This window comes from Mauremys reevesii, linkage group 16, assembly GCF_016161935.1.
Source record: "Mauremys reevesii isolate NIE-2019 linkage group 16, ASM1616193v1, whole genome shotgun sequence".
NCBI classification, from domain to species: Eukaryota; Metazoa; Chordata; order Testudines; family Geoemydidae; genus Mauremys; species Mauremys reevesii.
In genome coordinates this window covers 4288958-4304269 of record NC_052638.1, presented here as the reverse complement: position 1 = coordinate 4304269, position 15312 = coordinate 4288958, and the positions used below count along the sequence as shown (strand labels likewise).

Below are 15312 nucleotides of genomic sequence, written 5' to 3'. Positions count from 1 at the left end.
AAGCAACCAGCCATGCACCCCGGAGCCCTCACCCCCAACCAGAGCCCTGATCTGCTCCTGCACCCCAACCCCAATTTTGTGAGCGTTCATGGCCTACCATACAATTTCTATTCCCAGATGTGGAAGTTTGTGCACCCCTGCTCTGGAGGGTGCCAGGAGGCCCAATGCCAGGAAGGAACTCAGTGCTCCTTGCTCCTTCTTGCTTCTGATCATCAGAGCTGGCAGGTGTCCCATTGGAATTTGGGGAACCGGGAGAGGCAGTAAATCCCTGGCCTCTTGAAAAGCCTCCAGGGTTGATGGGAAAGTCAGATTGCTGGTGCCACAGTGGCTTCCGAATGTCGGCGGAGGGTCCCGCACCAGACTCAACGCTCTGGACGGAGTCAATAGTGCCATCATGAGGTCAGGAGTGGAAGGGTGGCCTGACAAGTCTCATTGTGCTTCCTTCCCCCAACTTGTTCGTTTTTTGCACCAGCGAGCGCTCCCTGTCAGGGCACTGCTTTTTGTGCTTGTTCCTCAGCAGTGGAGATGGTGAACGGTGCCGGGAAGAGCTTGGTGCTTGGGGAAGGGCTTCGCACTGACACCAAAGTGTTTGGTGCCGAATCGGAGAAGCTTGGCTCTGAGGCGGATCTGAGGGCAGCTTCCATCAGGATAGCCTTCAACCTGATGTCTCCGTCTTTTTTTAGTAAGAGGTCTGAAGTCCCGACAGATCTTGCACTTGTCCCTCACTTGAGTTTCCCCCAAGCATTTCAAGCAGCTGGAGTGCAGGTCGCTCACAGGTATAGGTTTGCCACAGGAAGCAAAAGGTTTGAAGCCTGGGGATCAGGGCATGCCTGGCCCCTGGGGCGAAGACATCCCTCGACGATAGGGACTAACTATGTACACTAACACTAATTACAACAACTATATACACTAAACTATGATAAACTAAGAAACTAAAAGTTATAGTCCAAAAAGAACCGGGAAGAAGCCTTGCTAAAGCAAGACGCGTCATTCCAGCAACCATCACAGGCAGTAAGAAGGAACTGAGAGCGTGCGTGGCTGGCTGTGCCCCTATACTGGTGCATTAGTGCGCAGCACCAGAGGGCACTAGAGCTGGCTCGATGGATACCACTAAGGGAAAAATCTCCAGCAACGGTGCACATGGCATGCACACACCTAACATGGAATGGACATGAGCCAGCACTCAGAGAAGAACCATGCTGACATAGTCAAAAATATCACTGGAGGGGTCTTGAACTGACAAAGCACGTTAGCTCTTCCACCTGGGCTGCTGGCAAACCTCCTCTGTGAACACCAGATTGGCGAATGAAACTGCACAACAGTTGTGCCTTCGTTTTCTGCTCAGCAGACAGCAGCCGTTCTGCTGTAGGAGATGGCAGTTAATAAGAGAGAGCAATCAGTTCTCTGTTAATATCTGCAATGTGGGGAATGCCCCTGCCCCTGGTCCCTCACAGTTCTACATGTTCATTGTGAAGGTACTAACTAGTCTATAGACTAGTAGCTACCTAGTGTCAAACTCACATCATAGGCTCTTTGGGGCAGGGATTGCATCTTCTTAAGAGGACATACTGCGCTGAGCACAATGGGGCCTTGAACCCCACAATGGGGCCTTCAGGATCTACCCCAATGCACATAAGACGTTTAATAACAATAATAAATAGCATGACAGGCAGAACCCAACTATAGTCAATGGAGATGCAGCATTTAAACCAAGGCTGAATTTGGTCTGCACAAAGCGTCATCCTCAGGGAATGCTTGCTGCCTGACAGCCCTTTCTCTGACTAGCCCCCCACCCTGGCTGAGCAGATTCCTCTGAGGTGGGGGAAGGTATTTTCACTTCTCTGTGCTCTACACACAGAGGATTGAGGAGGAGCTGAGAGACCTTTAAGGATAATGTGAGACCTCATTGCTGTTGTTTCCTTTTCCCCAGCTGGTGCCCTCTTCTACAGGACTCTGCTGTCTGATAAAAGCAGAAGGAACAGTGCGATGAGCCTCAGGGACTGTGTGCACAACAGTGCTCACTACTACAGGACTGCAGCCAGGAGACAAGTGTCTGAGACTTGCCTTTTTACAGGTACAAATGTCACCCTCTCCCTTGGCTACACTCTCTGTGCCACTTTGCTTTAAAGAGCTGAAGGGTCTTCTCTCTTTGCATCCAGCTGCCTACCCCACCAAGACAAAATCTGTAAACTAACGGCAGTGTATCCCCTAAGCCCTGAAGTTCTCAGCTGGGATGTTTTAATAGGCTTTCCCAATGTTTATGCATCCTAACGACTGCTCCGTTTTCTCCTTTGGCAAGGACAATATACCTGCTTCAAACAGCAGCATGGAAATCAATGCTTCTGCAATGCAGCTAGAGCAGTAGTGCCCAAACTTTTCCTGTTGCGCCCCCCGTTACCAGTAATGGAATCTGTCTGCATTCTTCCCCCACCCCCCGCGCATTACTGCACAGTCGGCTCAGCGAGGAGCTTAGGTTGACAGAGGAGCTGGAAGCAGAACTGGGGATGGGGGAGGAGCTGGGGGCTAGAGGTGGAGCAGGGATGGGGAGGGGGCACTGCACAAGGAGCTGCTCCCTCATCTGCCCAACCCCTGTGCATCTGGAACCACCTCATACCCAGATCGCCCCACCAAACCTCACCCCTTGCACCCAGAACCTCCCACACTGAGCCCCTTGCATCTTAAACCCACACCCCGACAAGCCTCACCCTCTGCACTCTGACCCCCCACTGAGCCCCACCTCCGGACCCCACCCCTGCACCCAGACCGCCCACTACAACCTACCCCCCCACCCCACCTGCACATGGAGCACTCCGACAAGCTCCCCGTACCCAGACTCCCACCCCACCGAGCCACAGCAAGCCAGCACCCAGACCCGCACCCCATGAAGCCAGCACTCACTCCCCGCACTGAGCCCTCCACACCCAGGACCCCCCCACAACGAGCCCCAACCATCTTCACCTGGACTCCCTGCAGAGTCCCAGTACCCCCCCAACAAACCCGTTTATCCCGATCCTCCGCACCCAGGCCCCTCCCAAGCTGCCTGGACCCAGACTGCTCCACACAGAACCCTATCACCCAACATCTGGATCGCCTCACATTGAGCCCCCTCCACACTGCTGGGCTGAGCCTGCCTGCCTACATCTAGTGTGCTTGGCATGGAGGGGCAGGGCCCTGGGGTGTTTCTCGGGCAGGTCTGGCCCATGCACTGTGTCAGGGGAGGTGGGCTGCAGGGTGATCTCCCACCTCTGTGCCTGTGCTCCCATTGCCAGGCTGAAGCCTCCACATTTATTTATTGACAAATAAAATTTGCTGAATTTTCAAATATTGTGTGCAGAATTTTTCATTGTTTGGTGCAGAATGCCCTCAGGAGTAATGACGGGCTGCACAAATGCTAGTATGTGGGAAATGGCACATGGTGGGAGAAATGAATTGTTAAATTGTGGCAATTGGGGGGATGGCATTTATAATTTCCAAAAGCGCTTGTATAAGCTGACTGTACTGTATTGAGCTCTCTCTGCTCCGGTGCTATTGGTCCGTAGTACCAGTCACTTTGGGTGACTCACTCAAAGCAGCAGCCAACAAGCCCTAACTCCTCCCTTACTCTCTGTCACAAAGGTTATCTAGCAATTATCTTGTAGCTTGTGTTCCCTTGTGCTGCTGATTCCTTCATTGGTCAGCCCCATCACTATCTCTGCCTTATGCTGCATGCCTGTTGGACTAAATTTGGGTATTATTTCTGCTCTGAGCTGGGCCCACCTCCTGCTTCCTCATTAACATATGTGGATGACAGAGCTCCAGCGCGTAACTGGTAGATCCCTTCTGAATGGGAACCACATGACTGAATTTCATGGTGAATATTCTCTGACTGTGATAGTCTTCTCACCTGCGCTAAAAGCATCTAATAGGATCCTGAGGTACTTTACAAACAAACTGAGATGCACACTATACAGGGAGCACTTCACCCACCAAAGGCCACCACCTCTGGGGTGAAAAGCCACAGTGTTAACAGAAGTAAGTCACAAGAGCATCTGTGTCGCTTTCTTTGGATGAGCCAAGAAAGAGAACACTGGATGGCAACAGGAACATTATTTTTCAATGGTCTAGTGTATACGATTCCTGAGCCCATCTCAACAGAACTAAGCCCCATATCCTCAAAAGTATTTCAGGCACCCAATTCACATAGAAATCAATGGGAATTAGGTGCCTAAAATACCTTTGAGGATTGGTTCGAAGTCACAATTATCCATAGGGATCTGCAGCCATACCACCTTGTGCTATGATGGTACGGTCTGAGCTCACAGGCTACCTGGGCTGTGCTGAGGCAGTCCTTAGATGGCAAATCATTGATGGTAGGTGCTGTAGGGTGCACCCTGCCCGCTCAGAACTGCTTATTTCTTTTTAAAGTGTATTTACTTTTGATTAGACATAAATCAGAACCAAAATCTCAGGTTCAAAAGCACTCCCAAACTGAGGGTTATAGAAATCTGGATCCAAATTCCATGGCTTGGCCCCATCTCCAAGCCTTTAATAGCACTCAGACACTACAGTGATAGGTGTGATATAGAATACAGTAGACCAGAATAAGATGAAAGAATATCAATAATGAAAGGAACAGCATTCCTGGACAGAATGATGCCGGAGGATCTGAGTAGCTCTCCAGCACCAAATACTCAGCATGCTCTATAGTACTGGGCCACATGCTGCAGGAGATACCAAGACGAAGTAGGGAGAGGGAAAGAAACCACTTGGAAAATAAGATAGAGCAGGTCTGGAAGATTGTGACACCCCCAGTGTCATTGCTTCACACAACAGCAGACAGTCAATGAGCAAACAGAAGCAAATACCATATCCTGCCATAGAGATTTCATCGACAGCACATGTAGTTAGTGCGCAGACAGAAAAACGAAGGGAAAGAGACAGCAATGATTCCTAAATCAATGCCAGTGCCTGAGCTCAGCCCTGACAGATACCACAGCACACTGCTCCCAACAGCTGAAATCAACCTTGTTTCATAAATAGCCAATAGTGTTACCCCTGTCAGAACCATGCAGAGCACAGCCTCTGAGTTTCAGTCTTATATAAAGAGAGAATGAGAGCAACAGCCGTCTACTCACTACAGGGATAGCGACATTTACATGTGGGAAATTTCAGTCTGCAGTGGAATTGTACTGAAGTTTCAAATATAAAATAACCATTAAGAAATTCATTCAGAGAGCAAAGAAAAAAGTCTAATTCTCTCTGGCTCAACTGGTTCTCCTGTCACTTGCAGTGTCTGCAGTAGTCACTGGCACAAGAGAGAAAAGTCACCATACATCTAAGTGGCGTCAGAGTTGTCGCATTCTAAATATCTAAAAATAGGAGAAGGAGAGAACAGCAGCACAGTCACTGCCACCAGCAGCTAACTGCGGACCACGGGGGATGTGGGTACCTTGCAATGTTCTGTACTGGAGACTCCCATTACGACTGCTGGTATAGGATGATGTACAAGAGATGCCATCAATTGTCTGATTCTATCCTGTATGGGACTTGCAGCGCTTTTAATCCAAGCTGGGTGTTTTCTACAACCCCCAAATCCCCATTCAATGGTCTGCTTACTACTCAACCATGTGAAAGCATGACATGAGCCACACTCATCTAGGCGGGAGAAATGCGGTGCCCATCAGTGCCAAGCTCTCAGCCCTGAAAAAACAAGTAACACATTCAAAGTCGCCCCCAAATTACACCCTCCTGTGACGTTGCACTCCATGTGTTTTATGGAAATATGCTTATGAGTGTGAATATGATGTAAGTGGAATATGCTTTATGCAAAAGGTCTCTTGTAAGGTATCATAACAAAGGTTATAATCTACTGAATATATTCCTCCTATTTGTATGCATGTATCATTCTTGTATCTGAAGCTAGAAATATGAAGTATAACTGAGATCCTACTGTAATTATGAAAAGTGTGAGCCATTAGTGGTGGTTTAGAATCTTGATGGCTCCCACTGACTAGGCCAATTGGTTGTAAATGGTTTATTTACCTGCACACCTTCCAGGAAGAATGGAGACTAGGAGTCTTACAGTGACATGTGATCATGTCACATGATACTGGAATCCATCTTAATCTTTGTACTTTTCCATTGATGAGGCAGGGATGGGGGCAAGCACAGACAAAAGATTCCTGCCTTGTGCCAAAGCTATACAAGGGTGTGGAGCAGGACCAAGGGGGCTGCCAGTCATGAGAAAACCCCTGCTTAGCACCTGAGATGTCTGCTGGATCTAAGAAAGACTGTACCGGGGAAAGGATTGGGCCCAGACTAGGAAGGAGTCTAGTCTGTGAAAGACGCTTATTGGAATGTCTTTGAGGGTGAGATATTACCTGTATTCAGTTTCATAATGTATTAGGCTTAGACTTGCATATTTTGTTTTAATTTTGCTTTGTGACTTACTTTGTTCTGTCTGTTAATACTTGAAACCACTTAAATCCTACGTTTTATACTTAATACAATCACTTTTGTTTATTAATAAACCCAGAGTAAGTGATTAATACCTGGTGGAGCAAACAGCTGTGCATCTCTCTCTATCAGTGTTATAGAGGGCAGACAATTTACTAATTTACCCTGTATAAGCTTTATATAGAGTAAAACGGATTTATTTGGGGTTTGGATCCCACTGGGAACTGGGTGTCTGGGTGCTGGAGATAGGTAACCTGTTAAGCTGTTTTCAGTTAAGGCTGCAGCTTTGGGAGTGTGGACCTGACCCTGGGTCTGTGTTGCAGCAGGCTAGTGTGTCTGGCTCAACAAGACAGGGTTCTGGAAGTCCCAAGCTGGAAGTGAAAACGGGCTCAGGGGTAATTTCAGCACATCGGGTGACAGTCCCAAGGGGATCTCTGTGACTGAGCCCATCACATCTCCCATAGAGTCATTCTGAAGTTTTTGATCTCTTTTGCACAGTTGTGCTGAATCCGGTGGAATTACCCCAGGTTTGCACAAGTGTAGCTGAGATCGGAATCTGCCCTCAGTACCTAGAGAGTGAGCGGACTGCAAACTTCAGTTATATTGCTGGACACTCAAACAGAAGGGGAGCAGTGATGTCTACATGGCACATGCATGCCATAAATCCCAGTTATTCAGAGAGCAGCAAAGCACTGGAGAGGAAGGAGGGGTGGAATACTGCAAACTGATCCACGTTAAGAAGATGAACCCAAACAGAGAGGGAGGCTTGCAAAGACACCAAGAAACAGCAAATAACCCTCCCCTCTCCTCCTGCTTCTCCTCCCAATATCAAGCTCTCTGCGTTTATGTCTTAAGATAAGCTCAGCAGTGACACAGATTTACTTGCTCCTAGCTCTGGTTCCTTTTTGAGCACTCATATTTTATTTATTTTTAATCTTCTTTGGGGAGCCTGGTATCAAAGCTGCAATAGACTTGCTCTCTGCCCATATGTTCTGTTTGATGACATCTGCTCAAGTTCCCTAATATCTGTCCACAAGTACAGAGACACTCATAAGCCACTCACAAGTACAGAGACACTTGTTCTTTTCTCTTGACATTCATGATATTCAGACTGGCACATCAGAAGAAAAGGTTGATTGAAGCCCAGAGCCTTAGTTACATGAAGCTCCAGCTATATGAAATGAAAGACCATTTTTCTATCATACCAATCTGTCAAACTGTTCCTCCATTGACAGGAGAAACAAACACAGCTAAAGAGTGTATTCTGTTGTCAGATTTATTCCAGGATTTCTACCTGCATTCACTTGCCCGTATCCCACTCATTACTAGTATTATTTATACAGTATTGCAGGGGTCCACGGGGTAGCTTACAGTCCAAGTAAGACATAACAGAGCAAGTAGTAACAAATAACAGCAGTGATGGGGGAAAGGGGTGAGAAGGATTGAATGCCCTTGTCATTTATCTCAGGCTCTCCCGTAGCAGAGCCCTTTCCCCGTGAAGTCTTTCTGTGGATTCCAATGTATATCACGGCTGCTTGTCTTAATATTTTTTTCTATTCATTGGCTGTCAGTCCATTACTGTTGCATTTTTGCCTTGTCTTGTTTTTCATTGCATATATTTTTTCTCTTTCTTTTCCGTAAGAAAATTAAAAAGGAACAAAGGATTCATGCCAGCATCGAGGCTGAAATGTGGATTGCAGGGCCTTGTAATGTGCCACACCAGGTTATGGGGGGAGAGCAAGGAGGATTACTGGAAGGTGTTAACACCACAGGAAGCTCCATCAGGGAGGGGGAAAAGATCCTATTCTGTTAAAAGGAATTGGCTGGGAAAATCCTAGCCGGAGAGGGAAGGCTGACATAGTTTGATCCTATATATTTAACACAGCAAACTTTGAACTGAAGTAAGAACTGGATCAGGCCCTTAGGTACTTTCTATTAAGAATGACCTCTAGCCAAGGGGTTCATGCTCTCTACAGATGTCCAATCCTGTGGCTGTGTGAGAAAATAATCCGTCTCCCTCTCTCCTCCAGGGCAGATTGGCAGAGGCCCTGGGGGTTTTTCGCCTTCCTCTGCAGCGTGGGGCACGGGTCACTTGCTGGAGGATTCTCTGCACCATGATTTGAGGACTTCAATAGCTCAGACATAGGTCAGGGGTTTGTTACAGGAGTGGGTGGGTGAGATTCTGTGGCCTGCGTTGTGCAGGAGGTCGGACTAGATGATCATAATGGTCCCTTCTGACCTTAAAGTCTATGAGTCAGTTCAGCAAAGGGAAGATGGCATTCAGACACTGGTAAGACCACACACAGAGATGCAGAACCATTTTCTGCTGACTCACCTGGCAACTAGATCTGGTGGTTCCTTTTAGCTCTAAATCAGGTGGTTAAAAAGTTGTATCTCTCAGGCAAGAGGGAATTAGACACTGGGGCAGAGGAGTCATGCAGGAATAAACCTCAGGAACAGCCGTGCTCTGGAGGAAGTTGAGGCTTGTTATTTAAGTTAACAAAGAAGGGAAACCTTAGGAACCAGGTAAGTCTGGAGACTATCCAGGGTGTGTGCTCTGTTAGAAGCAGGGAGGGAGCACTACCTGCTTAAAGGGATATAGCCAGTTATTTAAAAAGAACGTTATGTACATCCTTTGAGTTTTGCTTCTTCAGTCCATAGAGGATTCCAAACAATGGGGGTGGGGGAGTGTGTGTGTGGAGTTTGACATCTCCTTCTGAATACAATCAGCCTTCTGTCCACAGTCCAGGGGAATTCATGAGAAACTTGACAAGAAATACGACACAACATTTGGATCTGGATCCAGCCCCATCCTAACATAAAGTTCAAGGTTCTAAGTATGGTTCTGGAGTTTTGTTTCAATGCAGTATTTTATTAGGGGTCTTCTGCAAAACCTGGATTCAGATCTGATCTACCACAATGGTCAGGGATGTTTGGATCTGGGATTTTGCTTCAGGTCCATCTATAACTACACAGGTACAGAACAACAAATGCCAGGCTCAATAACTCAGAGGCAGCTGGCCGAGCAAAGACAGAGAAGGCGACTGAGCTTTGGAACCATGGGTAATAGTGCAGGAATGATTTGGCAGGTGCTGCTTATCTGCTGTTCTTTTCAGAGTGGTAACAGAGAAGCAAGAGGGAAGGAGAAGAAAAATAAAAGGCACAAATGAATTAAAAGAAGAAAAATCTGATTTCAGGATCCTGTCCAGCCAAAGGAAATAAAAGTAAAGACACAATCTTCTCTCCCAGCCACAAGGGACATGTTAATCTCAATAAGACTCAAAAACACTGGTGGTTGGCAATGGGTGGACGGGTAGACAGATGGCTAAACTATACTGATTTCAATTCATGGAACCTGGTGTTTAACTACCACAATGTCAGGCCGAGTTAGCACCACATGATTATTTAGACTGTACAGTACCAATAGTGTTTAATGCAGAATAGAAATATCTGAGACGATGCTCTGAGACTGGCCACTTAATGAGGAATTTAAGGTGTTAGCTCAGAGATGGACTTGGGGTCCCAATTCTGCCATGGAGAGTCATGTAGTGTCTGCTGAGGGACGCATGGAGAGTACATTGCTGCTTAATTAACACGCAGAGCAGAACAGAGAACGAGCCGCTCTCCTAAATACCATCGCATTAACAAGCAGGAAAAAGCCAGAGCCCATTGGAGCATAGGGCCCCATCCTGCCAGGTGCCCAGATCCCTCAACTGCCTGTGGAGTCAGTAGGAGCTGAATGCACTCCACACCCAGCAGGAGGCGCTCTGCACATCACAGGCTCAGATTCAATGGAACAGATTTAAATGGACACGGGTCATTAAAACCTGGAAGCGGATTTGGGTGTTGTGTTTCAAAAAATGCAATGATATTTAAAACACAACAACAGCTACCTAGGCACTCAGCCAGCGAATGGTCACAGATTCAGTTAATTCCATGCCAGCTTCACAGTAATGTGTTTACCTCACTTACCTTATTCTAAAATGTATAACCACTGTTCAATAACCAACATTAGAGCCCCTCTTTAGCTTGTAATTAAACATTAATCTAATTTGCCTGGAGATGACTGGAGCCACCAAGCACTGATATAACAGCCCATGCCTTTCCCCCAGCCCACCGTATTCCACCTGCTTTCCCAGCCTTTTCTCACGCTTCTCTATCCTGGGATCCTTGCTAGCCTGATTCTGCAAGAAGCATCAACTTCAATGGCTGAGTTTACTCCCCAAACTCTGCAAGTATCAATATCTGATCTCCTCTACTTCCCTCCTGTGGACCAGACCCCAGTTTCCTAAGTGAAATTGTTTACTGATGGTCTATGTTATTCAGAATGGCAGCACAGCAATACCCAGCGGGTAAGTTTGTTAGGTTTCCGGGGGCATTCTGAAAAAAACATTTGCTACTGTAATTAAAATAACTGCCCAAACTCTACTTTTGTATTGTGCTGAGCTGGGGAGAGCTGCTGGGCAGGTATTTACAGAAGTGCTCTGATGGTTATAGTGCAAGATCGGATCAACCCATTTTCCTTGGCTTGGGGACCCTCACAACAAAGCTGAGCAGTTGTGATTCCCTAAGGACGTTCAGGCAGACAACACTGACAGCTGACCAGAGAACATTTATGGCTGAGCTACAGAACTCACTATTCCTTTGCAGGTTGTTTTTAACAACAGTTCAGTGCATGTGATAAGCACTTTAATAGGTTAGAAAGAAGCCCTACTGGGGCAGAATCCCCCACTGGGCCAGGAGCCCTGATAAAGCCCTCCACACCACCTCCCACAAATGATATGAAAGGGCTTCAGTTGCGATTGAGTCCATTGATTAGACAAGCAGCTGCAAACTCCTCTGCCAACTCCTATCGTGGCCTTGGTTTAGCAGGATGGATATTACCTGCCCAGCACAACCTCCCAACACCTCATCTGGCTTTCACGCAGCTAGCCTCCCCCAGTCACACTGGCAGGTTGTCAGAGCAGAGACAGTGGGAACTATTTCCAAATGGAGGAAGTTTAAAGCAATCAGTCCAATTCCAAGCAAAGAGTCTTGGGTTTCCCGAAGGAACAAAACACTAACCCAAGAAAGAGGAAAGCTCCAAGGATAACAGATGAGGCAATGCCGCATCTACCTTATCTGGTTCCCATAGTTGTCCATCAGGAAGGACCAGTGGTACTTGACGAGAAGCGGGCTGCAGTTGGTCATCTTGATGTAACGTACAACCTCGGTGTCGTTCAAGATGCAGCCGAAATCCAAATCCATAGTCTGGAAGTGGAGGTTTGGGAAGTGCACTTCACCCCAAAGGGTGACCTGGTCCTCATGAGGATGTTCCAGATACCGGATAGTCAGGACCTCCTCTGCAACCCGGGTGTTCAAATCCTTTCTGTAGGAAGGGTCAAACCTGATGGAGAAATGCTGCTCCTCTCCGGTCTCTAGTGTCCTGGGCTGCATTGAGACAGACAGGGATTAATCACTGTTGGACTGAACTTTACCAGTCCAATGGTGTGAAATGCACAAACACGCATTGACAATCCGTGAAAAAAACGCGGGCATCTCAGCCCATCCATCTCTGAGCCTCATTATAGCATGTCTAAGTGTCTGGCAGATCAGCCCACAATGAGTCGTGTTTCAGACCTTCTCAGATTCACACACATTCCTCTGCATTGTATCAATCCAGCAGAAGGGAGTTTTGCTGAATTTTGAACCCCTCAAATGAACCCCTCAAAGTTTTGACTAACCAGTACATTGCTGGGTTCATGTTGAGACTAAAAAAAAAGCAAACAGAACAGAGAGAAAAAAGCCAATGGAAGAAATAAAGACAGCATATTGTGAACTGGCTGTGATTTGTGTGTCACTATTGCTCCTGTATAAAATAAGAACTGCTCCTCTATGTGTCATAAGCCCTGTACTGTTAATAGTTATAGAGCATCTCCTGCAACTGAAGATCTAGGGGGATGGTGCTTTTTGAGCCGGAGGATCTGAGGGTTAGCCCTGTTGTCACTATTAAGTGGCTACTGTTTGCAGCAAATTGGTAACAACGAAGTCCTAGATACGAGAGGTCGTTCCCCTATCACTAATACACAACACAGGATTCCCTATGTTCCTGGTTTTGTAAGTGAATACCCATTTGGGTGGGGGGAGGAAACATGAGTCAAGAAAAAGGGTCAGGAACTCAAACTAATTCTGCCAACCCCAAAATTAGTCTGAGGTTTGCAAAACCTCAAGCTCCAATGGCTTTGCCCAACCCAAACTGAGGAGAACATCTGCCAGGAAACAATGTGGCAATTTCATGCAATACTATGGCAAGTGTGATGAGTCAGCAGGCCTGATTCTGATCTCACCTGCACTGGTTTTACTCCCGTGTAACTCCATAGCTCACCATTTGCACAGGCGTGTCAGAACACGAGGCGGCTGGCTGAGGCTGGAGCAGGGGCTGGCTAGCGTGAAACAGGCATGGACTAGGGCAGGAGCCGGAGCAACGGCAGTCACCAGAACTGCTAGGCAAGGGGAGTGCTCCTGGCCAGGCAGTCACACTGAGCAAACTGGAGCAACGGCCTCCCTTGAGCAGCCTAAACACCAGCCTTGGGATCATAGGGGCTAACTTCCTCTCTACCCAGGGGGGTGCTCAACCCCCCCGCATGCCCCATGCCCCCACTCCACCCCTTCCCCCAAGACCCCACCCGGCCTCTTCCCACCCTCACTCCGCCCCCAGCCCTGCCTCAACTCCACCCCTTCCCCCAACCTCCCACCTGCCTCTTCCCACCCTGGCTCCGCCCCCAGCCCTGCCTCAACTCCACCCCTTCCCCCAACCTCCCACCTGCCTCTTCCCACCCTGGCTCCGCCCCCAGCCCTGCCTCAACTCCACCCCTTCCCCCAAGACCCCACCCCACCGCTTTCCACCCTCACTCTGCCCCCAGCCCTGCCTCAACTCCACCCCTTCCCCAACCTCCCACCCGCCTCTTCCCACCCTCACTCCGCCCCAGCCCTGCCTCAACTCCACCCCTCCCCCAACCTCCCACCCGCCTCGTCCCACCCTCGCTCCGCCCCCACCCCTGCCTCAACTCCACCCCGTCCCCCAAGACCCCACCCCCCCGCTTTCCACCCTCACTCCGCCCCCAGCCCTGCCTCAACTCCACCCCTTCCCCAACCTCCCCCCCGCCTCTTCCCACCCTGGCTCCGCCCCCAGCCCGGCCTCAACTCCACCCCTTCCCCCCACCTCCCACCCGCCTCTTCCCCCCCTCACTCCACCCCCAGCCCTGCCTCAACTCCACCCCTTCCCCAACCTCCCAACCCCGCCTCTTCCCACCCTCATTCTGCCCCCAGCCCTGCCTCAACTCCACCCCTTCCCCAACCTCCCCCCCGCCCCTTCCCACCCTGGCTCTGCCCCCAGCCCTGCCTCAACTCCACCCCTTCCCCCAGCCGCCCACCCACCTCTTCCCACCCTGGCTCGGCCCCCAGCCCTGCCTCAACTCCACCCCTTCCCCCAAGCACCCACCCCACCTCTTTCTGCCCCCAGCCTCCCTCTTCTCGCCCCTGCCCTGCCTCTTCCCTGCCCCTTTCTGCCCTCTCCCCCAAGTACGTCCCTCCCCCTTCCTCCAAGTGTAACCCACACACCTCCTGGGTGTGGTTCTCTGTCCCAGCTAGTGGCACCAAGACCACTGGGACAGAGATAAATGAGTCTGCTCTACAGCCCTGGCTAAGGGCCACATGGCTTTTAGCTCATGCAGTAGAGGCTCATGCACTAAGCTCCAGATGCTCCAGGTTCGATCCTGCCTGCCGATGACCAGCGTCTGTCGGTGTTACACAAGCACCAAAAGAAGGCATTACTCTGCTGCTCCTCAACCCTCCTAGCCTTCAGAACAGCTACCTTAGACCAAGTGTATTTCACAAACCCAGAAATGTGTGTCTCAGATGATCCAATAGTTTGCTTTGCTTTCAGATTTAACTCAGCCCAACACGCTGATGATCATAGAGAATTAATCTCAGTGCTACCCTTTGGAAGCCTCCTCAGACCAAACACACCAAGGAGCCTTGCATGAAACCTACAGTCTGCTTACCTGAGCCTCTGCAGGCAGCATTTGCTGGTCTGTATCACAGAGGAAGAAGGGTGCTTGTAGGGACAGGAGAATGCTGAGTGGCAGTGGGGAGATGTTCTTTAAGATCAGAGGTTCATACTGCGAAGTCAGGACATCACTGGGGTGCTGTGTAGATGCAAAGCTATGTGAGAAAGGAAGAGAAACCCCGAGACAAGCACATGCCCACTATGACTACTGTGCTGTAGGCAGGCAGCTGGGACTGAAAGGGAGATTTCAATCCTCTGCCACAGCACAGCAGCTCATTTCTACAGCTTTTGTGGCATGAGCAAAGTCCAACATGCCTCATCAAATCTTTCTTAGGATGATGATAAAGCATTTTCTGTATGAAGCAGAGTGTAGCTTTGTGTTTCTACAATGTCACAAGAAAAAATAAGGATAAGGAAATAAGGCATAAAATTTTAAGTGAGTAATTAGCCATTGGAACAATTTACCAAGGGTCATGGTGATTTGATTTTAAAATCAAGACTGGATGTTTTTCTACAAGATCTGCACTAGGAATTATTTTGGGAACGTTCTCTGGCCTGTGGTATACAGGAGGTCAGACTACATGATCACAGTGGTCCCTTTCTGGCCTTGGTATCTGTTATTCTTTTTCTGATTTCTTCCTGGGTTCCTTTCCCCAATTTTCAAAATGTTCCAATTTGAAATGTCATCAAAATTCAGAAACTATTATGACCAGCTGTATAACTGGTCCAAAATTGGGGAAACTTTTCAATGACAATTTTGTCAATTTCTCCCCTTTCCTCTCCCCTCCTTTTCTTTTTCCTTTTTTTTTTAATTTCAAAATTTTCTCACA

The 15312-nt window shown here is 48.5% G+C and overlaps 1 protein-coding gene across 1 annotated transcript in view; it reads right to left on the bottom strand.

The window, feature by feature from the left end:
* Positions 1 to 15312, bottom strand: part of HYDIN (HYDIN axonemal central pair apparatus protein) — a 399212-nt gene that overhangs the window by 156790 nt on the left and 227110 nt on the right. The window contains exons 23-24 of the mRNA XM_039503100.1: positions 14478 to 14621; positions 11552 to 11865 (exon numbers count right to left, since the gene is read on the bottom strand). Of these exons, the coding sequence (XP_039359034.1) occupies positions 11552 to 11865; positions 14478 to 14621 (458 nt within the window). The remainder of the gene's footprint in view (positions 1 to 11551; positions 11866 to 14477; positions 14622 to 15312) is intronic.